This window comes from Talpa europaea, assembly GCF_964194135.1.
Source record: "Talpa europaea genome assembly, chromosome: 7".
NCBI lineage: Eukaryota > Metazoa > Chordata > Mammalia > Eulipotyphla > Talpidae > Talpa > Talpa europaea.
Window position 1 is genome coordinate 117,459,166 of NC_140074.1, and position 24,683 is coordinate 117,483,848.

The 24,683-nt window shown below is 56.0% G+C and overlaps 4 protein-coding genes across 4 annotated transcripts; 3 read left to right on the plus strand and 1 right to left on the minus strand.

The window, feature by feature from the left end:
* Nucleotides 1-440: 440 nt before the first annotated feature.
* Nucleotides 441-1,636, plus strand: SP6 (Sp6 transcription factor; the record flags this gene model as incomplete). Its single annotated transcript, XM_084238236.1, has 1 exon — nt 441-1,636. The coding sequence occupies one exon, from the start codon at nt 441-443 to the stop codon at nt 1,569-1,571; it is 1,131 nt and encodes a 376-aa protein (XP_084094362.1). The 3' UTR covers nt 1,572-1,636.
* A 6,290-nt stretch (nt 1,637-7,926) lies between these two features.
* SCRN2 (secernin 2) lies at nt 7,927-11,035 on the plus strand (the record flags this gene model as incomplete). Its single annotated transcript, XM_084238667.1, has 7 exons — nt 7,927-8,100; nt 8,356-8,537; nt 9,105-9,304; nt 9,713-9,928; nt 10,041-10,206; nt 10,302-10,482; nt 10,735-11,035. 7 exons carry the CDS (start codon nt 7,927-7,929, stop codon nt 10,891-10,893), a joined length of 1,278 nt encoding a protein of 425 aa, XP_084094793.1. The 3' UTR covers nt 10,894-11,035.
* Nucleotides 11,036-11,686: 651 nt separating this feature from the next.
* LRRC46 (leucine rich repeat containing 46) lies at nt 11,687-15,862 on the minus strand (the record flags this gene model as incomplete). The annotated part of the gene is made up of 8 exons (XM_084237974.1): nt 11,687-12,057; nt 12,306-12,454; nt 12,620-12,689; nt 12,848-12,957; nt 13,193-13,239; nt 13,984-14,092; nt 15,652-15,757; nt 15,853-15,862. The coding sequence occupies 8 exons, from the start codon at nt 15,860-15,862 to the stop codon at nt 11,687-11,689; spliced, it is 972 nt and encodes a 323-aa protein (XP_084094100.1).
* A 492-nt stretch (nt 15,863-16,354) lies between these two features.
* MRPL10 (mitochondrial ribosomal protein L10) lies at nt 16,355-21,509 on the plus strand (the record flags this gene model as incomplete). Its single annotated transcript, XM_084239108.1, has 5 exons — nt 16,355-16,406; nt 18,250-18,419; nt 20,111-20,275; nt 20,499-20,643; nt 21,253-21,509. 5 exons carry the CDS (start codon nt 16,355-16,357, stop codon nt 21,507-21,509), a joined length of 789 nt encoding a protein of 262 aa, XP_084095234.1.
* Nucleotides 21,510-24,683: the final 3,174 nt, after the last annotated feature.

Here is a 24,683-nt window from a genome sequence, read left to right on the forward strand (position 1 = left end):
GGGTCTAGATCCTTCATGTGTGCTGACAGCAAGTCTGCCACTGCTTGGGCACCTGGAGTGTGTTCCAGCGCTGTACTGGGGTCTATCTGACCTGCCAGTCTGGGACCAGCCCAATCCCCTGGATAAACTGAATCCTAGAGGAAGGATCACCTAAGGGAAGATTGACTTCCATTAGCCGCTGCACTTAGCCCAGAACCTCACAACCGCAACCCTTCCTAGGACTCCTAAAGTCCCTTAACTGATCCTTAGTGCCCGTGCAGAGGGGGGTTTCGCTCTTTCACCTGGGGCCCAGAGAGGAGCACTTTGCAGGGAGGGGCCGTGGCTTGGGACTAAAAGTGAGGTGGCCATTTTCCTCACTTCAACTCTTCTTTGCCTCCTTCAGGTCCCACCCGAGGTGCCCTTGACCGTCCCTGTCCCCCACCCCACCCCGGATCCCGGCAATGCTAACCGCTGTCTGCGGCTCTCTGGGCAGCCAGCACACGGACGCGCCTCACGCCTCCCCGCCGCGCCTCGACCTGCAGCCTCTCCAAACATACCAGGGCCACACGAGCCCCGAGGCCGGGGACTACCCCTCCCCGCTGCAGCCTGGAGAGCTGCAGAGCCTCCCGCTGGGCCCAGAGGTGGACTTCTCACAGGGCTATGAGTTGCCGGGGGCCTCCTCTCGGGTAACCTGCGAGGACCTGGAAAGTGACAGTCCCTTGGCCCCGGGACCCTTTTCCAAGCTCCTGCAGCCGGACATGTCACACCACTACGAATCGTGGTTCCGGCCGACTCACCCAGGCACCGAGGATGGCTCATGGTGGGACCTTCATCCGGGCACCAGCTGGATGGACCTCCCCCACACTCAGGGCGCGCTGACCTCACCTGGCCACCCGGGGGCGCTTCAGGCTGGTTTGGGGGGCTACGTCGGAGACCACCAGCTTTGTGCCCCGCCGCCCCACCCACACCCGCACCATCTCCTCCCAGCCGCCGGAGGGCAGCACCTCCTGGGGCCTCCGGACGGGGCGAAGGCCTTGGAAGCGGCCGCCCCGGAGTCCCAGGGGCTGGATTCCAGTCTGGACGGGGCGACCCGACCCAAAGGCTCTCGGCGGTCAGTGCCCCGCAGCTCAGGCCAGACAGTGTGCCGCTGTCCCAACTGCCTGGAGGCGGAGCGACTGGGGGCGCCTTGCGGGCCCGATGGGGGCAAGAAGAAGCACCTGCATAATTGCCACATCCCGGGCTGCGGGAAAGCCTACGCCAAGACGTCGCACCTGAAGGCGCACCTGCGCTGGCACAGCGGTGACCGTCCCTTCGTGTGCAACTGGCTCTTCTGCGGCAAGCGCTTCACGCGCTCCGACGAGCTGCAGCGCCACCTGCAGACCCACACGGGCACCAAGAAGTTCCCCTGCGCCGTCTGCAGCCGCGTCTTCATGCGCAGCGACCACCTGGCCAAACACATGAAAACCCACGAGGGCGCCAAGGAGGAGGCTGCGGGGGCTGCCGCGGGCGAGGGCAAGGCGGGCGGAGCGGTGGAGCCTCCCGGGGGCAAAGGGAAGCGGGAGTCCGAGGGCGGCGGGGCTCCCTCCAACTGAGCCCTGGGGCACCGCCTCCCTGCTGGCCTCCCCGAGGGGCTTCGGACGAGCGCCCCCACCCCCCGCCTGAGTCCCCGGAGGGGCGGCTGGAGGCAGAGGCGGTTCTCTATGGAGGGGGAGCAAAAGCGGTGCGGGGCAGGGAGACGGGCTGTAGGGGTTTTAGTCTGGGGCTGGACGGGGCGCATTGGACGGGCCGGGCTGCGAGGAGCTTCGCAGGCCCCTCTGCTCTCCGCTTCCTCGCTATCTTCCTCACCCCTGGGCTGGGGGAGCAGTGGAGGAACCCCAACCGCGGCTGGAGGGCGGAGGGGACCGGCTGGAGGAGACAGCGAGTCCCCGGAGCCTGGAGGAGCGGGGCCGCCCCTGGCGCTGGGGGGAGCTGTCTGGACTCGTCCTTAGCGCCTGGGAACCGTGACATAAAAGCGCCTCCGGAGCCGCCCTGTGGCCCCGGCCCCTTTCATCCCCGGTATTACGTGCTTCTACCCCTAGGGTTTCCTGAGAGATAGGGGAGGCTGGGGGTCCAGGGTTGTTGCTGTAGAGAACTCCTTTGATGCACCTCCTTATTAACCCTGCTAGACCCAGTTGGAGGGTGCCATGAAGGAAAAGGGGGGAGGGCCAGAGTCCACCCCAGCGTCCCAGCCTGAGCTGTGGGGTGGAGGAGAGAGCTAGACGTGGGAGGTGAGCAAGGAAGTCCCCTTCTCCAATGCGAGAAAGGGATCTGGTGGGGGAATGGAAGGAACTCACTCCTTCCCTCCAGCTGATTCAGTCCTTAAACTCTTGGCCTTTAGAAAAAAGAAAGTTCAGTAGTCCACATTCTCCATCTGATACCCCGTGTAAGCTTCCAGGGCAACCAGAAGCCCCACTCTAGAATGGATGTAGTTCCTGGTCCCATCACTTGCCTTCCCCTGAGGCCTGGAAGGAAGAGGGTTACCTGGGGTGGGTGGGGACCCACCAGTAAGTGGGTCCCGCTGAAATTGGAGGGCTCCTCTACCCTGCCATCTGCTCACTGGGGAAGTAAGTTCCACTGTTTCTTTAGCTCCACCCTCCCCTTTCTCTGCAGCCTGCAAGCCTTGTCTCTCCTGCAGAGTGTGTTAGGAGGTGCCTTCCTGCTCCTTCTCATGAGATGGGGGGCCCCCTTCCATAGGAAGGAGTTGTGCTCCATTGGAAGGGGTTCTGCCTTCTGAGCTAATGTCCAGGAAGCTGTTCCTGTAGATGCTAGCAGTCCATCCTGACTGTGATCATGGAAGGGGGGGGGGCGGGCCCAGCAGAGGCTGAGCCAGGCAAAGGGAAAGAAGCTGATCTGGGGAAGGGGCTGGTGGGCCCAGGAAGAGGCCTTAGGACTCCCCTGCCCTGCCCCTTTCTCCACCCAGAGCGCTATTCAAGGATTAGTTGTGTATTGATTTTTAAGTTATAAGCAAAGGGTATTTTATTTAATATTAGGGAGTGTATGTGTGTGTGGTGTTCAGTACTACGTGTAGCTGTGGTGTGTGTGTGTGTGCATGGTATGTGAGCATGTGTGTATTTCTCTACTGAGCCTGGGGTCTCCAGCCAGGGAGACCCCGTCTTTTTCACATCATCCACGGTCCTGGGGGCTAGGCCCACAGTGTCTCTTCCTCCCGTGGGGATGCTAGACCCCATTCCGAGGACTGGGAGCTACATGGGAAGTGGGGCCGGGAGGGTGGGAATATGTTTGTGGAGAAGGGAGCCCTTAAAAGGGACAGAGTGACTGTCCCTGAGGGGCTCATGGGCCTGGGGTAGTTTAAGAAGTAATGTTCTTTCTTTATTCTCCCTTTCCCCCTCCCTCCTGCTAACCCAGCCAGAGTCCCTGTCCTTGCTGGGGGGGCGGGGGGAGGACAGTTGGCAGTGCCTGTGGGTTGCCTGGCCAGGTGGAGAGGGGGAGAGAAGGAGGGCACTGTGGGTGTGGGATGCCTTTTCTCCTCCACCCATCGAAACCAGCCACCCCCACCCTGTGCCATCAGGACAGCCTTTCCTGTGACCCTTCTAAGGAGAATTCCTGAATGGGTGTTGGTGGTGGAGGGACACGGATGTCCCCCCCAGGGAGGCCCTGAGCTCTAAGGTGTGCTGGTGAGGGCTTTGGATAAGTTTTCTTCTGCTCCCCTCCTTTCTAGATCTAGGTTGTGCCTGGCTGCCCCCCTAGAGGCAGCCCCCTAGAGGAGAAATGTAGGAATTTTTTTCTTTTAACTGCTGTGAACCCACTTTGGGGGGGGAGGAGGAGGAAGAAACAGCCTGTGTTTTTTATGCCATAATAAAGTCATCAACCACATCGTTGCTTCATTTGTCTTCCAGTTCGAGTTTCCTTTTTGACTCAGTGGCCCTCTGCAGTGAAGACCAGGATGGCTGCGGGGTGGGGTGGACAGTTCCTTTGATCTGCAGCAATATGCAACCTCACCTCCCTTTGGGGCAGATCTGGGCTGATAGAAGGGTCCAAGACTGCTCTCCTGCCCTGGAGGGGTTGCTGCAGATGGGGGGAGGAGCTCCCTCTGGGTGGACTGTCCCTCCCCAGTCTCCACCAGTAGGGACCAGAAGGTTCTAGATATTTCCTTCCTCCACATGTAGGCCCCTTCCTTCCCCTCCCCTGCCAAGCAGGCTGGTTCCCTGCTCCCTGCCTGCCTGAGATAGCTGCCTCTGGGTTCCCTCACCCCACCCCATGGGGGTGTGCGTGTCAATTGGTCCCTCTGGCTGTGAGTGAGGTGGGGGTGACTGACAGGATTTCTTCACTCAAGATGATCCCTATCAGGGACAAGGCGATGAAAGGCAGCCAAGTTATCTGATGGGCTCCTGCCCAGCTGGAAAGTATGAGGGAAAGGCTCGCACTGCAGCTCTCAGCTAGCGACCAGCCAGTTACACAACCCGCTGCGCGCAATGTACCCGCACTGGGCCCATAGGCGCCCTCGCACATGCAGAAATGCGCCCCTTTCCCAGGATGCCCGATATCTGACATGCAGTTGGTGCCTAATTTATGCTAAATGAGTAAAACCCTCATGACTCCAGAGCCACAGCTAGGAAGGTTGTCGGAGGATCCATCTTGGGCTCCATCTTGGGACAGGGCAGAGTAGGTTACAGTGCTCCTTCACCTTCCCATCCAAGATTTTGGCCAAAATGATTAACTTCCTTGATGGGGTTTCTATTTCCCCCTACCCTCATCTGAACCCAATTCTTAGAGCCAAATCTGGTATCAAGCTTGGCCCATCCCATCACTTGTTTGGGGGAATCTGGAGTCACACAGTTTAAGGGCACCATAGGGTGGGGCGTCAGAATGTTGCGAGGGTTATAGAAGAAATCGGATGGCTTGGGGGACCAACCAGCTCCTGGATTTCGAAGCCTGGGAGGAGAGTCAGGGAGTATTCCTGGGACCTCAAGCCTGCCCCACTCTTTTGTCTTCCTCATGCCTGGGAAGTTAGACCCCCGGGAAGCCAGCTCTCTCCTTCTCCCCCAGCACTGCCCCCAGGGACAGGAGGGCAGCTGTGAGGCCAGCTGGGCCTGTCTGGGCAGGGCTGGGGCCGCCCCTCCTCCCTTGCAGCTCCTCCCCGCTGACCTGCATTCTTAGCGGGGGCCTTTGGTGGGGCTCTGTCTGATGCTTGCTAGCTCTCTCACTCTTATCCTGACAGCAATGCTGCCTGGCTGGCCAGGCCCCCCTGACAGAGCCCAACCTCTGACCCAGTCAGATCTGGCATTCACCCCTCCGCACTGCAGGAGGAGCCGGGAGGAGTTAGGGAAATCAGAACATTTGGGCTAACCCTCTGGACACCTCTCTGAGCCACCATCTCTTCTTCTGGAGAGTGGGAATAGAGTCCCTCTAGTGTGGGTGAAAGAAATCCGGAATGGGAAAGTGACAGAGAAGCAGGAAGCCTGGGAATGCAGCCTGGAGCTGTGCTAGGCAACTCACACTTCTTCTCCTGCCTGTTTCTGCCCTCTAGTGGGAATCTGGGGAAGTACAGGAGGTGAGCCCACTTTCAGCAGGTGGCTAAGTGCTTGTATTTGTCACATGCACACCACCTTGATGTTGGCTTCTGGGCTGGCATCCCGCAGCCACCTCACCGCCCTTTCCCAACACTGCATCAGAAGTAGCCTTCACCTTCCCATTAATCCCAGAGAATCTGACCTCAACAGGGTTTGGAAAGAATCTCCGGAACCAAATAGTCTAGTTCTTCCCACTGGGTACAGGGCATTTTAGAATAACTCAAGATACCCCAACTCACTCTCCAATACCTCACCGAGTTATGCCCCTTGGGGGTGGATTAGAGCAGAGCTTCTCAGGCTTCACACCTGGGATACTCATTACCATGCAGATTCTGATTCAGTAGGTCTGGGTGGGGCCCAAGATTACATTCTTAACAAGCTCCCAGGTGAAGCTAATGATGGCATTCCAAGGATACATCGAGAAGCAGAGGATTTAAGTATTGTGTTGTGCAGTGGAGTTGTCTGGTTGAAAAATAATCCCTCCTCCCAGCCCCCCACCCCCACCCCCCATGGCTGAAAACCACTGATCTGGTCTGGTCCAATGCTTTCATGTGGTTACTGGGAAAACTGAGGCCCAAAAACACCCTGCAGACCTGCAGCAGAAGCAAGATGAGGTACCAGGCAGAATACCAGAACTCCAGCTAGTCCTCTCCCCTGCCTCCAGCCCACTTCTCTGCAAGTAAAAGTCTCCTTTCTGAAAGTGAGGCCCAGCTCCCAGGAGACAGTATCCTTGGGCATCAACCTTGCGTATCTAGAGGCAAATGTGAAATATGTCACATTTCAGATCCCCCAATGGCTTTCTCTGACAGGTTTCCTCTGCCTACCTGCCTGCAGCTTGCCTCCTGGGAGAGCCTGGTCCTCTGCCTTCATCCCCACCCCAGCAGGGACCACAGCCTCAGATGCTGTGGAGAGGACTCAAGCTGGTGGCCTTGATGGGTGGGCGGCACAAAGGCGGGAGAAGTATGGGCCTCCCTGGTGGTGCAAGGGGTTAAGATGCAACCTATGAAGCTATCTGCAGCCACTACAGCACGAGTTCGATCCCCATCAAGGTAGCTATCCACATGGTGCAGCAGACCTCTCCTGACTCACCCACTGCTCCCCTCAGCAGTGTATTTCAGTGAATCTGCCTGTTCTGTTCCCCACTCTGTGTCTGGTGAATCCTCTCACCCCCAACACCTCTGGCCTGTACCCCTGTACCTGCATAAATAAATAAATCTTTTTTTAAAAAAAAAGAGGCGGGAGAAGTAAATAATCTGCAGGTCTCCCTTCTCCCACCCCTGGAGGCCTCCAAAGGGCAAAGAGGCACGAGGGGCACTTGCTTAAGTGCTGGTAATGGAGCTGGTTTATAGAGGACAATGACTGGGAAAGCAGAACATTTGGCATGCAGTCTTTCTCAGCACCCCTTGACTAAGATTTTCCTTTGCTGTTCCAGTTTCACTCGTAAAGGCACCAGGTCTTTGCACTAGAAATTTCCAAACTTCCTTTCACAGCTCTCTTCCTACGTGGGGAGAGAGAACAGCCTACCAGAGGTCAGCTGGGGTTTTCGCATACATGTAGCCTTTTAAAAATTGAATTATCTTAAGTAATCCCTATTCCTCCTGGCCTGTGACCCCTTTTATAGCTCTTATTCACCAGGGGACCACCAACCTGGGGCTGTGCCTCTGGAATTCAAACTCGGCCTCAAGTGGCTGACGTTCTTCCTTGATCTCCACACGCCCCAGCAGTCCCCGCCCTCTAACAGATCAGCCCTGCTCACCTGGGCTCCTTTCCACTCCCACCCCCGGACCCCACAGAGCCCTCATTGGAGGAACCGACGGATTCGTTACAACTTTTATTGGGCCAGAGGCGGCCGCGGGCGGGGCTGGCAGGCGGCTCGGCTCCGAGAGGTGGTGCCGGCGCGCCCCCTGGTGGGCCACGGCGGCACTGCAGGCGCTCGGTTCCGGCTCCGCCTCCCCGGCGAGGCCTTCCAGGTCACCTGGAGTCTCCGCCCCAAGGGGCCGACCTGACCCACGCGGAGACGGTGGCGCTCGGGACGTAGCCGGGGACTCGGAGGGAGACGGGGTGAGGGGCTTACCAGGCGAAGCCAGAAGCGGGGGCGTGGGGCGCTTGGAGAGAAGTGGGGTAGGAGGGAGAAGGCCCCCCCTGCACCCAAGGGCCACGACTCCGTGCAGGTCTGCGCGCCCGCGGGGAGAGTGGGTGCCCCGTAGCGCCCTCGGCGCGTCTGGTGCACGAGCGGGGCGGGCGTCCAGAAGCCGGGGCCAGGGTGTTCCCTGGGTGTCTGGGCACGTGTCGGGACAGGGGCTCCCTGTGGTTGAGCCGTGACCAGGACGGTGGGGCGGTGTCCCCGAGGTGGGGCACTCATTCCCACTCTGCCCAGATGGCATCGTCGAGCTCTGACACCCCATGTTCCTGCGACTGCTTTGTCTCCGTGCCCCCGGCCTCGGCCATCCCGGCCGTGATCTTTGCCAAGAACTCGGACCGACCTCGGGACGAGGTCCAAGAGGTGGTGTTCATACCAGCGGGCACTCACACCCCTGGGAGCCGCCTCCAGGTGGGTGTGACGTATCCAGCATTCTTGTGACCCCTCCTTCTCTGCTTCCCACACCTGGGAAACCGTCAGATTTAGTGGGAAAAGAGCACAGGATGAGCCCCCCTCCCCCCAGTCTACCAGCCATCCTGTTTCCTCATCTGTAAACTGGGAATAAGATCCTCCTCAAAGGGCTGTGGGGTGATTAGCACGGTGCCAGCACTTTGGAGGTGCCTTCCCCTGTTGAGGAGATCCTCTCTTTCTCCTCCCTGTCTCCAGTGCACCTACATTGATGTGGAACAAGTGCCGAAGACCCACGCTGTGATCCTGAGCCGCCCTTCTTGGCTGTGGGGGGCTGAGATGGGCGCCAATGAACATGGTGTCTGCATTGGCAATGAGGCCGTGTGGACCAAGGAGCCCGTTGGGGAGGGGGAAGCCCTGCTGGGCATGGATCTGCTCAGGTGTGGACCCATTGTGGACCCACCCCTCCCTCATGTCCATATACCATAAGTCTGGGGACTGTGCACTGACCAGGCCATCCCCCTCCCCAGGCCTGGATCGCAAGCTTTGTGCCCACCTTGCAGTCATGCTCTGTCGGGGAGGCTGCTCCTGCCCCTCTTCCTGGCCCTAGTCCCACAGGCTGGGAAGGACTAGGCTAACTAATATGGCCTCCCTGGGCCTCTACTGCCCTAGAAATAGGGCAGTGGCTTAAAACCTTTTTTTCAAAAGAAGTAGAATGTCTTTCAAATGAAATCTCATGTAGAGTTCATACTTCTAAAGCCAGTGACATGAGCACTTCCCATTGAAGAGAGATTAAGTGCTTGGGCACTTCTTTCTGAGACTCTCTCAGGTCTGTACACGTAACGTGCAGCACGTAGCTCGAAGCCACTGTCACAGTTGTGCTTAGCACAATCAGTGCTGACTTGAGCCTGTCACCAAACCTCTCTGGGCCTCTCTGTCCATTGCAGCTTCTCCCCCCAGCCCCTGATACCCACACCCTTCTGTCCGTTGTTCCCTCTTTGTGCCAGGCTGGCTTTAGAACGGAGCAGCTCAGCCCAGGAGGCCTTGCGCGTGGTCACAGGCCTGCTGGAGCGCTATGGGCAGGGAGGCAGCTGCCGGGAGGACCCCGCGCCATTCTGCTACCACAACACCTTCCTGCTGGCCGACAGGACCGAGGCGTGGGTGCTGGAGACGGCGGGGAGGCTGTGGGCTGCACAGAGGATCCAGGGTGAGGGTCTCCCTCCCAGAGGTGTTCCCCTTGTCCAGCCTTTGGGGGGAGGAGAGGGCAGGGAGGACCTGATCTAGTGCAAATCTCACAGCTAGCGGGGCATCCAGGGAGGCGGGAAGTGAGCCCATTGGGAACTCTCCTCCCCGTCCGCTTGGTCAGTCCTCCTTGTGCGCCAGCCTGCTGCTGCTTCCTGGCCTTTCTGGACCCCCTGGTGGTCAGGCTTCCCCCTCACAGGCTCCTTCTCACCCTCTCCACAGTTGCCAGTGCACATTTTTCCCTGTGCTAGGTCTCTCTCCCTGTCCATGAGGGCAGGTCTGTGGTCTTCACCATCGAGTTCTTGGCATCTCGCTAGGTGCCTGACACAGAATAGCGCTGAAGGATAAATGAGTGACTCCCCCATCTCCACAGGGGGGGCCCGAAACATCTCCAATCAGTTGAGCATTGGCACAGACATCTCAGCCGAACACCCCCAGCTTCGGCCCCATGCCCAGGCCCAGGGCTGGTGGGATGGGCAGAGCGCCTTTGACTTCGCTCACGTCTTCTCCCTGACCCAGCAGCCTGTGCGCATGGAGGCCGCCAAGGCCCGCTTCCAGGCTGGGCAGGGGCTGCTGCAGCAACAGCAAGGTCTGTGAGTGGATGGGTGAGAACCAGGAGGGTTGCCTCAGAGCCAGCCCCTCTCCCCTCCCTTCAGGGGCTTGATCTGAGGTTGCTGGTCCCTGTCTGTCCTCCTTGCCAGGGGGCATCACAGCAGAGGTGATGATGGGCATCCTCCGGAACAAGGAGAGTGGCATCTGCATGGACTCTGGAGGCTTCCGCACCACAGCCAGCATGGTGTCCATCCTGCCCCAGGATCCCACACAGCCCTGTATTCACTTCCTCACTGCCACACCAGACCCATCTAGGTGAGAGGGATAAGGTGGCAGAAGGCAGGGGAGAGTGCCAGGCGGGGGAGTGGAGAGACACAGTATGTCTCCATCCTTCCACTGTGTCCCATTAGGTCAGTGTTCAAACCTTTCATCTTCGGGGTGGGGGCGGCCCAGGCCCCCCAGGTGCTGTCCCCCACTTTTGGAGCACAAGACCCCCTTCGGACCCTGCCCCGATTCCAGACCCAGGTGGATCGCCGTCACGCCCTCTACCGTGGACACCAGGTGGCCCTGAACCTGATGGAGAGTGAGCAGGTAACGCCCAGGGAATAGGGGCCACCCTGGAGGGATGACTTACTCCTCCATCCCCAACTGGGACTCTGGAAATAGGAGGTGACCTGGGAGTAGAGAAGACTTGAGAGCTGGAGGGAGGGGTTGTCTCTCCAAAGCCGGCTGCGCAGAACGCCAGGTGGCCTGCCTTCCTCCTGCTGTGCGTGCCAGCAGACAGGCTCCCTAAATCTGGAGGGAAGCCCACCCCAGGGACTCATCTGTTCCTTCCCTGGACAGGACAAGGAGCAGCAGCTCCGGCAGAAGCAGCGGGATCTGGAGCAGGAAGGCCTGGAGGTTGCAAGGAGGCTGCTGACAGCAGAGTGGGCTCCAGCCCCCCAGGAACTGGGCAGCCTCTTCCAGGCCTTTGTGGAGAAGGAAAGGCAGGCCTATGCCTGAAGGCAGCTGCTCCGGGCCTGCACTGGGCTGCAGGGGCTGGGAGAGGGCACAGGACTCCCATGCAGTAGAATCAGAGCACGCCTCCACCCCACAGCCTTGTTCTGAGCGGCCAGCTTGGCCTTTGTCTCAATAAACATGTTCTCGTTCCCTGTTCGGATCCTAGGGCCAGGACGGATGGGAGGGCCAAGTGCGGGCAAAGTACAGCCTGAGCTGGCTGTGGTATGTCTGCTCACCTCTGGGGGACAGAGTCTTTGGCTTCAGGTAATAGGGGCTCCATGGTGAAGGCTTTGAGGAGAGGGGGTGGCCGCCTGTGAGAGTAGGTGTGAAGGATGCCCTGGCATATCGTGGTGATGATTAGGGGAAAATTAGAACTGCAGGGTTTGGTCCTCTGCTTGAACACTGGAAGGGCATGCCCCAGGGGTGGTGGTGAGCAGTACCTACCGGGAGATGGCACCCTTCACTAGTTGATGCCCCCTCCTGCCCTCTCAGGAGCCAGGAAGCCAGGTGGGGGCTGGAGCAGGTATGCCAGCCTTTTGGGTAGTTATTCAGAGGCCAGAAACTTGTTCGTTAGAACCAGGCCACTGCTGAAGGTGCTGCATTTTCGGCAGCTGCTTCTGTTGCCCGCACTGATTGCTTCCCGAGATGCCCCCAAGTGATGTGAAAGATGGAGTCAGCGCTCACGCTTTATTGGGGGCAGGAGCTGCCACAGATGAGCGCTCTGGGGAGGCGGCAGGGTGCCTGCTCTTCCTGGTCCTCGTTCTAGCACGGGGGGGGGGGTGAGGGGGGAGGCTCTTCATTTCTTGATTTTTCTGGTCAGAGGTTTGGTTCTGCTGGGGACCCCAGCCAGAGAGGCTGTGGGGGCTACAGCAGCTCTGGTCCCCTTCTTTGCCTGGGCAGTGCTCTGCTGACCCCTAGAAGCCAGCGTACATGGTTTCTTGATGGCAGAGGAGGCTTGTGGCAGGGAGGTAGGCTTAGGGGGCGACTCCCCCCCTAGCCTGGGAGGGACCGAGGGGCTGCCATCCCCAGCCATGGGCTCCCAAGGCAGCAGGGGGAGGTCGGTGAGGACGGGCTGTGTCTCCAGCCTCAGCAGGTGCTCCATGAGGGCGGCCTGCTGCCTGTGCTCCTTGTGCCTGATCATCTCTTGCTCCAGCTCCTCGAGGAACCCTGTAGGGCCAGGGTGGTGGGCGGTGGATGAGCGCCGGGCTCAGCAAGTGGGCCTTAGGCCCTAATGGGAAGGAGGCTGTGGCTGGGACAGGGAAGGAGTCTCCTGTGTGCCCTGGTGTCTTTGGCTCACATGCTGATCTGGGTGTGGGGCCACCCTCCTGAACCCCGCTGCCATCTTCACTTCCCCCTGCCCCCACAGGGTAAGGGTGAGCTCTGGGGAGGCTGCAAGGCTTGGAAAACAGGGTCACCTCGCTCTGAGCAGAACGGGCCACTCAGCTCTGGGAACTCCTCGTCCTCATCATCTGGGGCTGTATCCTCCTCGTCTGAGGTCCAGCGCTCCGACACAGGCTGCCCATCCAGGTCCAGGAGCAGCGGCAGGGCTTCTGTGACCGACTGCCTGTAGGGAAGAAAGAGCCGTGGCTGCTAGGGAGGGCACCCCCGGGCATGGAGCCCCAGCACCCACACCCAGAGGAATGCTCACAACTGCAACACGGGCGTCCCCGTGGAGTTAGTAGGGGGAGCTCGGTTGTCAGCCCCTTCTTCCCACTCACTTCCTCCTCACCTGTAGCCCTCCTGGTTGGTGCAGCTGTTTCCAGTCAGGTTGAGGATGAGAAGGCTCTGGGGGAACTCATCTGCACATGCCAGAGGGGGGATGGGGGTCAGACCACCTTCTAGCCCAAAACCATGGCCTGTGTGCACAGCCCCCAGGGGCCCTGGAGGAGATGCTGCGATGCAAGCCCAGGGGGGAAGACGAGACTTCTTCCACTGGCCCGGGCCAGGGCATTCTTACCCAGTTTCAGTGTTTCTATCAGGTTCTCAGAAAGGTCCAGAAACTGAAGGTGTGGGAGGTCATGGAGGTTTTCCACTTGCCTGATTTGGTTTCCTGCCAGAGACAGGAAGCTGTGGGGAAAGGCGGAGGCACAGAGACAGAGCTAAAGCACACGACAGCTGCTGCCTGGGCCCCTGGCTAGGTGGCTGGATGGCCAGTGGGGACACATGACCTTTTGGGGTGAGGAAAGCAGAGCTAGTCTTGCTGGGGCCTCAACTGACAAGGAGCCAGGCTTGGCGAGTTCTGAGCCAGTTCTTCAGGGCATACCAGGCACCCCCCCTCCACCTGCACCCTGCTGCCACACACCGTAAGGAGGGGATGCAGGCCAGGTTCTCAATTCGCTGAATCTTATTCTGCAGGAAGAAACCAAGGTGGGGGAACCAAGCTGAGGTCAGCAGAGTGGTGGCTTTTTAAATGGACAAAGTCCCAAGACCATGTCTCCTCTTGCAGCTGGAGACCTGGCGCTTTGGGAGCCACCACCCCACTTCTTAAACTGGTAGTCACTACCTTGGAGTTATTTGCTTTCTCCAGGTGGGTGGTTGAGTGTAAACTTGGGAACTAGGGAGACTTCATTAAAGTACACCCTGCTCACCCCACAATCAGGGTGACCCGAGGGAACCAGGGGTCACAGGGCAATGGAAAAGGCCTCGGTGGTAGCCTGTACACATGGAGGGAACAATGCGCACATATCGCTTGAATTTGTAAAGTTTCTGCGGGGAAAGGTTAAGGGACTGACGTACATTAAAACCAGTTAGGGGGATGCTGAAGAGCATCCCTCCCCACCCAACAAGCAGCCTTCATAGTATTGAAGAGTGCAGTGGAATCTTATTTCCACATTCTCTTCCTCTAAACAGGAAATGGGCTCAGCTATGAAACATGAGAGATTTAGAGTAGACACCAAGAACTTCTAGATCAAGAGACATGTCTGTCCAAAAACAGTGACTCAAGGTTATGCTCAAGATTCAGAATTTCTGATTCATCTGGGGATGGCTGAAATGAAGACCTGCCTGCCTGTACACTGGGGAATGGGCAAGGTGACCATTCAGATTAGACAGATTTGGTCCATGGCGGGAGGAAAGGCAAGGGGCAAGAGTTACCGCTTGCAGATAGAGGCTGTGAAGATTCTGGAGGCCTTCTAGGTTCCTGATAGTGGTAATCCCCTCCCGGTCCAGGCGGACAGTCTGCAGTTCAGCAAGGGTGTGAAACCTGGGAGAACAGTGAGTAGGGTGACAGGGTGCCACTTGGGATGGTGGCTAAGTCACTCTGCACAGGTGTCAGAACTCCTTGACTCATGAGGCGGTATTCAGATTGAAACTCAATTGACTTGGAGACCTGGATTTCTGTCAGTAACTCTGGGAGGGCCAGAGTGAGAGAGGAGTTAAGGGCACTTGAACTGGGAAACTGAGTGACGACTGCTCATGGTTCCTGGAGACTTAGAGGTTCTGGAAGCCTTCCTCAGGCCAGCTTGGATGGTGGAAGAAGGGGCTGGGACAGAGATGAGACAATCTTTGAAGGAAGATCCTTACTCATCTCCTTTCTGAGCAGTCCATGGAGGGAAAAATCACTTGTTCCACCCATTCATTAAAAATTCCACAACATTCGCTGAGTGGCTACTAGAGACAAATTACAGAGTCCCAGCCCATTGTTATTAGGGAAGCAAGTAAAATATCTATGATACAGGGACGACAGGCAATAGTACAACAAATTAAGGGAGTACCTCAGCTGTGAACTGACTCCAGAGGAGAAGGATCAGGGAATGCACCCTGGAGGAGGTGACAGATGAGTAGGAATTAAACAGGAAGGTGCAGGAAGGCATTTCAAACAGAAACAATAGTATGTGCTAATTCAGTCTTTTTTTTTTTTTTTTAAAGATTTATTTATTTATTTATACAAGCACTGGGTACAGTCAGAAGCGTGGGAGGGTGAGAGGATTCACCAGAGCCAGAGCGGGGAGCAGAGCAGGCAGACTGATGAAGTACACTGCTGAGGGGAGCAGTGGGCACAGCAGGAGAGGTCTGCGCGCCATGTGGGACCCTTGCCGGCAGCCGGGGATCGAACCAGCGCTGCAGAGGCTGCGGGCAGCTTCGCAGCCCAGTGCTCAACCACTGCGCCACCAGGGGAGGCCCTAATTCAGTCTTATTTGAACCTAAAGGGCCCAAAAATCCCTTGGGCAGTCTTATTAAAATGTAGCTTCTGATTTAGTAGGTCTTGGAGTAAGGACTGAGATTCTTCATTTCTAACAAGCTCTCAGGTGATGCTGATTGCTGCCCCCAGCCTCGGCCCCAGCCCCATTCTGAGTAGTAAGGTGCTAAGGTATGAATATGGGGTGTTAGAGGAGTTGCACACGTGTGAAGGCAGAAAAAGGCACCAGAGATCAGCTCATGCGAAGGCATTTGGACTTTATTCTGGAGGTACCAGGAAGTCAAGGAAGGGTCTATTAGGGAGTGCCTGGTCATGCTTGTCATTTAAAAGGCTCCTTTGGCAGCAGTATGGGGAAGGGGGCACAGGGAGTGCTCAGGATTTTGTTGAGAAGTGATAACTGCCTTATCTAAGGCAGTGAGTGGGCATAGTGAAAAAGAAATAGAATGATTTTTAAGGAGGGAAAATCAGTTGGACACTGCCACTGGCGGGATGTGTGGCGAGAGGAAAGAAAGGGACAAAGATAGGTCCACAAATCCGTACAGCTCAAGGGCTGGTCATCCTGGGTGTTTCAATCCTCCAGCACATCCCTCCCCCCTCCCACTCACCCCCTCCCCCACACTCACATCTTCTCTGACAGAGTCTCATCCTCAGGGAAGGCCAAGTTCCGCTTAGTGATGAGGGCTTCAGTGATGCACACGCCTTCTTCCTCTGGGCCCTGGGCAAGCTTAGCTGTGAAAAGATGAGTTGTTACATTTCCTTATTTTGGGATGCCTGCCCCCACTGTTATCCATCTGTTCTACCCACCCCTCCACCTCCCTCCTCACCTCCAGGCATGATATAAAGTTGCTGGCCTGGAACGAAGGATTGTAGGATTGGAACGAAAAAGTCCAGCAGCTTGGACAACCCCTGGGAATGACAGAACGGTGTGAAGAGAGAGAGACTCAGAGATTTGGGGAACAAGGGAAAGGGGTTGAGTCAGAGCAAATCACTAGGGTGGGGCCGAAGACAAAAGTAAATGAAGGTAGACAGTCGGGAGTTTGAGGGCGGTTGCAGGTGTTTGCTGGCAGCACACCGGGGGACTGTGGGTAGATGATGGTGATAGCGGAGGGGGGAAAAAGAGCGGTTCCTAGGAGTCGAGTCGTTGCTAGGAGACCAGACGCCAAGTGGGCCGTTGAGGAAGGCGGGCTCACTGGTGACAAACTCAGCGCATGCGGACTACTGCTCCTGCGGGTGGCTCCGCCGGCCGCTTCCGGCCTCGGAATCCCCACAATCCTCAGCTCCTTCCGCCTTGCTCGCCCCGCCTCCCCGTCGGTGCTTCCGGTGGCGATGGCTGCGGCCGTGGTTGGGATGCTGCGAGGGTGTCTCCTGCCCCAGGCGGGTAAGGAGCGGCCCAGGGTCCTCACGGAGCGTCCGGCCCGTGCTCTCTAGTGCTCGCCTCTCCTCCTCCGCTACCGACTTTCTCCCGGAGTATCTGACCCCAGACAGTTTCCGATGACCCTTGGCCCCTGCTAGATCGCCCGCTCCCTTCTAGTTTCCTGTGACTCCAAACTCGTAATAACCGCAACACGTCAACGACAGCCACACTCTTCCCTGCGCGCCCGTCGCCCCGCCTTTGGATTTCTGTAAAGCCACTTATCTCTTGTTCGCCTCCAGAATTTTTCTTCCTCGGACCACTCTGCCCCGACCTTGGCCCCCTTCTTCAGGTCTCAGCCTAAATGTCACCTCTTCAGGCCTTCTCTCTCCGCTCTCTGCAAAGCAGGTTTCCCCCTAAAACTGCACCTGGTATATTGATCCTTATGACCTATCACAATCTGTTATTTTGTATCTGTTTACTTGTCTCCTCTATTAGATTGTAAGCTTCGTCTGTAAGGGCAGAGCCTTGTTTATCAGCATAGCCAGAAGGTGGCCTGGTGCCTGATATTAGTAGCCATGCAGCACATGATACAGGCCGGGCACAGTGATAAATGCTTTACATGCATTATCTCATTTAAATCTTAAAGTCCCCTATGAATAAAATGCATTGATATCCCCTCTTTATGGGGTTGAAGATGAAGAAACTCAAATTTACAGCATTGAGTGACTGGTCCAGGTACAGCCGGTAAATAACAGGAGAAATATTGAAATCTGGGCCATCTGATTCAAAGCCCGTATGCTTAACTTGGATTTTATGGTCATTGGTGATAAAATCTCTTACCCCAGCAATTCTCCATGCTCTCTGACTGTTAGATCCACCTTCTAGTTGAACCTTTCCCGGAGATCCCATCTCACTCTTGCAAAGGGCTGAAAGTGGGAAACTAATGTGGGCTCTTTGTCAAGGATGAAGGGGTCACCTGGGCTCAGACTTCGGGGCATGCCTTCTTTTCTGAGGGATGCCTTTCAACTTGAAAGAAGAAGAAGAGTGAATGGAAGGAAAACTTGTTTGTGGGACTGTGAGAGCAGTGTCGTTTTTTTTCCTCTCTTGCTTCATATCATGGGAGAAGGCTTCATAGTAGTGGTTTTTAAACTTTAGCATGAATCAACATCACCTGGCGGGCTTGTTAAAACACTATTGGCTGGATTCCTCTCCAGAGCTTCTGATTCAGTAGGTCTAAGATGGGCTTTGAGAATTTGTATTTTTACAATTTCCCAGGTGATGCTGATGTTGCCACTTTGGGAGCAGGAGAGTGGCCCACACTTTGGAAGCCAATGGCTTAGACCAGGGCATGGCAGATTATGAGAGGACTGGTCACCATGTTTTAAATAAAGTTTTATTAGAATGCAGCCACATATGTTTGCTTACATATTGTCTATTCCTGTTTCATGCTGCAATGGCGGAGTTGAGTAATAGTGACAGAGACCATATGGCCGTCAAACTTAAAATAGTTACTATGGGGCTATTTAAGAAAAAGTTTTTGCAACCCTCTTTCCTTTTTCAAATGTGTTCAAAATACTTTCCTTCTTGTCTTCCCCCCTTCACCCCCATCTTCCATCTTTGCACATAAAAAAAGCACTGGGGAAATGGGAACCTCAAAGCATCATCAACTTAGCTGAAGTCATGCATTAAAAGAGAAGGGAAATTTTGGGAATTCAGAATTTCCAGCTGGCAATTTCTTCTCCCACACTGTACCGTGTCTAGCTCTGTGAGCTGTGGTTGTCTCTGCCCAGAGGGTGGGCTTTTACTCCATCTGGGGCAGACTAAGGCATCTCACTGAACGGCCATTTCCTCCCCCTCTCCTCTCCAGGCTGGCTGCCCACCATCCAGACCATCCGCCATGGCTCCAAGGCCGTTACCCGCCACCGTCGTGTGATGCACTTTGAGCGGCAGAAACTGATGGCTCTGACTGAGTACATCCCCCCCAAACCTGCTGTCAGCCCAAGTTGCCTTCCACCTCCTCCCAAGCCCCCCCAGGAGGTAAGGAGGAGACTGGGCATGTCACCTGATTGGGGGGTAGGTGGATTAAAGTGATGCCGTCTCTATGGCCATGGTAAAGTTGGGCTCCAGAACACTGTCATCCACATCATTCTTCCCCCCTCAAACCCCTGGGCCAGATACTTTATGATGAAGTCTGCACTTGGTTCTGCATTGGCCTTTTGGGCTCTGGATTTGATGGATCTCCTGAATTTCCTTTAAGCTTTAGTTGTCTCCAAAAATGTGTGAGTAAAAGCAATACAGGCAGGTAGGGGTGGGGGAGAGTAGCTCACCTCTCTTGCTTGGAAAGACTTGAATCACCCACATTTTCCTAGAGAAACAACTAGAGGTTTTTCTTTCCTTAAAAATGAATAGAAATACCGGTGGAGAATGTGTAATGCTGTGGTGGTTTCTATTACTGTAGTAGCTAATAGATTCTGCTGCTGCTCAAGGACTGTTAAACAGACCTCTCCTGCTAGAGACTGGGAGCGGGGGAAGAGCAGCAACAGCAGCCTGTGGGATTTAGCTCAGACACAGAGGAGAGATTCCTCAAGGCCTGATGGGAGGGCAGGACCCACCCATCTGGGTTTTCTCCCCTAAAAGCAAAGAACTATCTGAAACAAGCCCTAAAGGGTAAACCTGTAGAGTGCTTGGCAAAATGTGTTTCCATGCTGGGGTTCTTTCAGCAAGACTTATCTTTTGCCCAGCCAAAATTAATTGGCAGCATTTTCCATGTCATTCAAATGAACGTTGCGTACTTGAATGAAATTTTCCCAGTTAAATTTTTGTCCATAATTTTCCCTCTAGCTAGTGGTACATGCTACCTTATAACTATAAAAGAATCCAGAACAGCTCCTTGCTATAGAACTTTCTGGCATGATGGCAACATTTGACTGTCCAACAGGTTATCTGCCAACTGTATGTGACTCAAGTACTTGAAAGGCTGGTGTGACTGAGGAACTGGAGTCTTCATTTTGTGTTGATTTTAATTGATTTAAATAGAAACAGCACATGTGGCCAGTGATGTCTGTGTTGGGCCAGACAGGTGTAGAATCTAGATTGAGCACAGCAGGGAACCATCCACTATCTGAACTTGTATGTGGTAGAATAGTGCACACATACGTAGTATGTGTTTACTTGTACATATATTTAATTGCAAAGGACACCATGACTTCTAGGTATTCCATTGCTTAAGTAAATTTTAGAATCATTGCTGTGCTTAAAAAAAATCTCTTGAAACAGTGGTTATAGAGGTCTGTTATACATCCTCAGGTCCACAGGTTCTCAACTTTGAGAAACACTGTCGTAAGAAAATGAAACCCTGTTCAATGAAAATACCTTAGTCTTGAATGAATACCCCAGAAAAGTTATCTTGGATTTGTAGTTGCTAAAATAATTCAGTTATCACAGGGACCATTGAAGTAATTTTGACAGTTGTCAGATAATGTTGACCAAGCCAGACTGCTGCCCGGTGCTGAGGGCCGTGCATTCTCAGGCCTGGAACAGGTGCTGTACAGGCTGCCACTTCTAAGGAATGTGAAGGCCTGGAGTGCCATCAGCTCTCCTTCCTGTACCCTGATCTCCCACATTTGGGTGTCACTGGAAGCCCCAGCATCTGTTCCTGAGGGAGGAAGGGATGGATGCGGGGTAGAGACGCAGCTTACATCCCCTCGATCATCTCTTCCTGGCTTCAGGAGACAGGCCTCATCCGGCTCCTCCGGCGGGAGATAGAAGCAATTTTCCGGGACAACCGAATGATCGCCGTCTGCCAGAACGTGGCTCTGAGTGCAGAGGACAAGCTGCTTCTCCGGCACAGGCTGCGGAAACACAAGATTTTGATGAAGGTCTACCCCAACCAGGTAGGGGGCTTATATGTGTTTTACTTGTGCTCCCCGACCAGCTCAGCCTTGCTCCCGGGATCTGGCGATTCCCTCACCCCCTCTATAGGCAGCTCTCCAGCCTGGTGTCAAAACTGCAATTCGGACAGAGGAGACCCCTGGCTTGCACCATCAGCCTGATGCAGTCTGTGAGCAGGTTTATGGCTCTTCCTCCCCAGCACGCCCCTCCTTCCTGCCTGTCCAGGTCCTGAAGCCCTTCCTGGAGAACTCCAAGTACCAAAACCTGCTGCCCCTCTTTGTGGGGCACAACCTGCTGCTGGTCAGTGAGGAGCCCAAGGTCAAGGAGATGGTGCGAATCCTGAAGACTGTGCCCTTCCTGCCCCTGCTAGGTGAGTGAGCACCCTGCATTGGGGGGTACAGGTGGGGGCCGGGGATGCAGCAGCCCAGTGCCATCCGCTGGCGCGAGTGGGTAAAACCAGGGACATCCCCTGCTGGGTGGGCCTGAGACAGCAGCACCGTGTGTTGAAGCCTGCCTGTGTTGGCTCACTTCTGCCCCGGGGGGACTAGGGAAGGTGGAGAGGGCTCTGCAGGGACAGGAACGTCAGGCACCTCGAGTCTAGTAATGGGTATTGATAACTGCACGGACAAAAATCGCTTAAAATAAGTAGCCCAAGTAAAGGGGAACAGTGGGCAGCGTTCCCCAGACTCTCCTGCGCATGTGTGCGCACACGCACGTGCATGTAACAGGAATCTGTGTTGATAAAACTTCTCTCCACTGTTCGAGAAAGTTCAGGAAGCTGACTAGTGGGGAGGAGGCCAGGTGGATACATTCTGTAAGGGTTTTGCAGTGGGCATTCATCTCAGAGTGGGGTGGGTGGGCCCAAGTGGGCAGGCTGGGAGGTAGAGAGGCGCAACGGGAGCACATTCTCAGGGTAGGAGCATTGTTTTGAAAGAAGAAAGGCCTTTTGGGGAAGCCCCACTGATCTTTTTTCTTCTAGGTGGCTGCATCGATGACACCATCCTCAGCAGGCAGGGTTTCATCAACTACTCCAAGCTTCCGAGCCTGGCCCTGGCACAGGGGGAGCTGGTGGGCGGGCTCACCCACCTCATGGCCCAAACCCACTCCCTGCTTCAGAACCAGCCCCTCCGCCTGACCACCCTGTTGGATCAGTACGTCAGACAGCAGCCTGAGGGGAACTCCACGCGGCCAGCCCATGGGCAGCCAGACCTTCCCAACCCTGTTCCGGACTCATAGCCAGCCTCTTGTGCCCAGCCTGCCCATCAATGCACTCTGCTCCGTGGCCTGTTGTCCTCCATCACGATATGGAAGAACTGCGGGTGGGGAGTGGCATCCATTACCTGGCTTTCACCGCCTCAGAGTGCGCACACTTGGAGGTTCCATTTCAGGACGGAGGTTTTAATCACTCTCTTTGTCCCTCGCCTTCCCAGCTTGGGACCTGATAGGAGAAAAGTCTCTTTCAGCTATCCAGGTCCAAGGCAGAGCAGCAGAACAGCGGGGGCCTTCTGTCTCCTCGTCCACTGTCCTTGCTGCCGCCCTCCCCGCCCATCCCCTCGTGAGTCTGCCCTGCCACAGAACCCACCCGAGTTATCACGTTAGGTGGCATCTCCTAAAAACCTACCTCGACATTCTCTGGCGTACACTTTTGTGTACCCCTTTATTTCTCACCATGTCACCCCCATTTCAAGAGAGGCACCTAAGGGGTGGAGAAGTTAAATAGCCGGCCCAAGGGCATGCAGTTAGTAAGTGGCAGAATAGGGGCTTGAACCAGGCTCTCTCTGCTCTGACGGCCATGCCCTGGATTGCTACACGGAGCTGCCTCATTAGGGTCCCAGGTGTGCTTGGATGTCCTCTGCCCTCGGGTGTGCCCTGTTGTGGGAAGGTTGGGCATACAACTTTTGATTAAAAAATGCAATTTACTTCCTCTGTTTTGATGAATTTACTTCCCCCGTCTTGCTATTTCCACACTTATTCTCATGGTCATCGCTGACTCTCACTTCCCTTCCTAGATCCTGCCTCTTCTCATGTCCTGTTACCTCCCTGTTACTGCTCCCACAAACGGCATCTCTTACCTGTTTGTCCTGTGGAAGGCAGTTGACAGTGTTGCCCCAAGGCTCACGTCCCTCAGGAGATTCTGAGCAAAAAGCTGGGGGCAAACCAGCTCTATCAGTGAAGGGAACTGTATCAGTGAAGGGAACTGGGGACTTGAGTAGAAGCTTCCTCCACGCCTCAGGGAACCAAAAGTTCCTAATGAAGGGGAAAGGATACTCAACTGTCCTTGACTGGAGCACATTCTGGATGGATTGAGGGGTGACGCGAGGAGGGTGATATTGAACATTCCTCCTGAGCTTGGAGCAGCGCCACAGCATCCGTAGCCCTGGGCAGGGATGGTCTGAAGACACTTCTGTGGCCTGGTCCTGGATCAACTTCCCACAGTGCCCAGCTCTGTGCCATATGCCCAGGGATGCTCAATCAATACGAAGTGATTTAAAAGGCCCTTGGGGCTCCTGAATGCCAGAACTGGCCTGGCCAGTGCTGCCCAGTATTCTCCCTGACTCCCTTGCTACTTGCTAACAAGTCCCTATCCTGGGGCAGCAGGAGCAGTGCTGAGGTTCTGAATGGAGCAGAGTAGGTGTCTCCTGAGACCCTGAAGGGTAAACCAAAGCCTGCGTGAGATGTGGATAGGGGAAGAAAGCTACATCATTTCTGGGTCGCAAGAAGAACCTGCATTGCATCCCTCACCTTCACCCACCATCAAAAACTCGCTTCTTGTTCCAAAAGTGGCTCCACCACACTTAATGCTGGCAGTGTGTTGCACATTTGTTTTGAGTTTTGGCCTTCCAGAAGTGCTGGCTCTTCCTTAGAATTGAGTAACTGAACATGGCACATCAGTAGGGGGGCGGAGGGTGGGGAGCGCTCAGAAGGGAGGGAGGGGGACCCGAGTTTGTTCACTGGTTGTCTCATTGCATAGATGCTGCCAGTCCTACTGGTCCTGACCTGGGGCAGCGCCCTAATGACAGCTCTGACAGCTCATGTGGGGTTCGCAGACTGTTCCCCTCCAGCCTTCACTTCTCTGCTGACTATGCTCTTGGCACTGTCTGTGAGGTTCCAGAGGGGCATCCATCCCTTTCCATCAACCTGATACCTTCGCTGGCTGTAAATTTTGCAATCTATTTTCAGATGTAAAATGAGAGGCGGGGGTTAATGAGGAAACGGCCTTGTGTACTAACGGGTCAAGGCCATGCTAGTCTCAGTAAACCCTCTACACTGCTGGCCTGAGGCCAACCGCTCTCCTGTTCTCTCTGATCCATCTGGAACTGTGCCCAGTGGGGGCCAGTGGGGACTGTGCCCCCATTCCTGAGCCACCTCTGCGCTAGGGAGTCCATTCAGCCCTGAGTCCTCCCGGGAGCAGGGGGGCAGAGCTGAGCGGCCGCCCAGAGCTTGGCGGGAGGAGGGGCCGGGGGAGGGGGAGGTAGGGAGATCCGGCTGGAGGGGAGGCTCCGACTCTCCTTCCTTCCTGGTTCCTGCAGCAGCTGCTGCCACTGCTCAGCTCCGAGAGGAGCGAGAAGGCGACTCGGAGACGGTGACTCAGAGGCAGAGCGGCACGGGCCAAGGAGCACTGACGTCCATGGACCCTGGGGTAAGGGGGCCGCGCTGGCATCAGCTGACTGCCCCGAGAGGGCTTCCTCCCACCTGAAGCTGGTGGGTTTGCTCCTCCGGGGACCGGGCGGGAATGGAGGTGGAGTGGGGACACCCACCCGGTTCACCCCGACCCTGCATCCTACTGACAGAGCCTCCCCCAGCCACAAGCAGTGAGGAGCCAGGATCCTGGGGGGCCAGAAAGGGCACAGAGACATCCAAACACTGTAAGAGTTTGGGAACTTTCAATGGCTGAATGCAGGAGTTCCCCATTCGCGCCCCAGTCAACCTCTTGCTGCATGGGCCCCTCAGCCCCGATCTCCCGACCACCCCTGCCCTGGCACGTTCCTGTCACCTCCTGGCCTCAGCAACTCAGGTGCCTGCTAGCTCCATAAAGAGCTGAGCTGTCTCCCCAGCCTTGGGCCAGCCTCGCCCCTCTGGTCCCCTCCCCCTCTCACACATGCAGCCTCATGCATTATTGATCTCCCCGTGGAGCCAGCATGGCCCGGGCTGGTGCCAGGGGTGCCTGTGGGCACTGCTGCGGGGCCTGTGCGGACCTGGGCATGTTCTTGGCCACGTCTTCCCCTCCCACAGTGTCTCCATCAGCACAGCCCCCTACGCTGGGTGGGTGGGTGGTCCACTGCAGGAGTCCCACAGACTGGGATGGTAGAAAGGGGATGGCAAGTCTCTGGGAGGGGGAAGGAATGAGGTTTTAAGATGGGACTTCTAGGAGAAATCTTTGATGGAGGCACAGGACAAAAGGGGGGCATC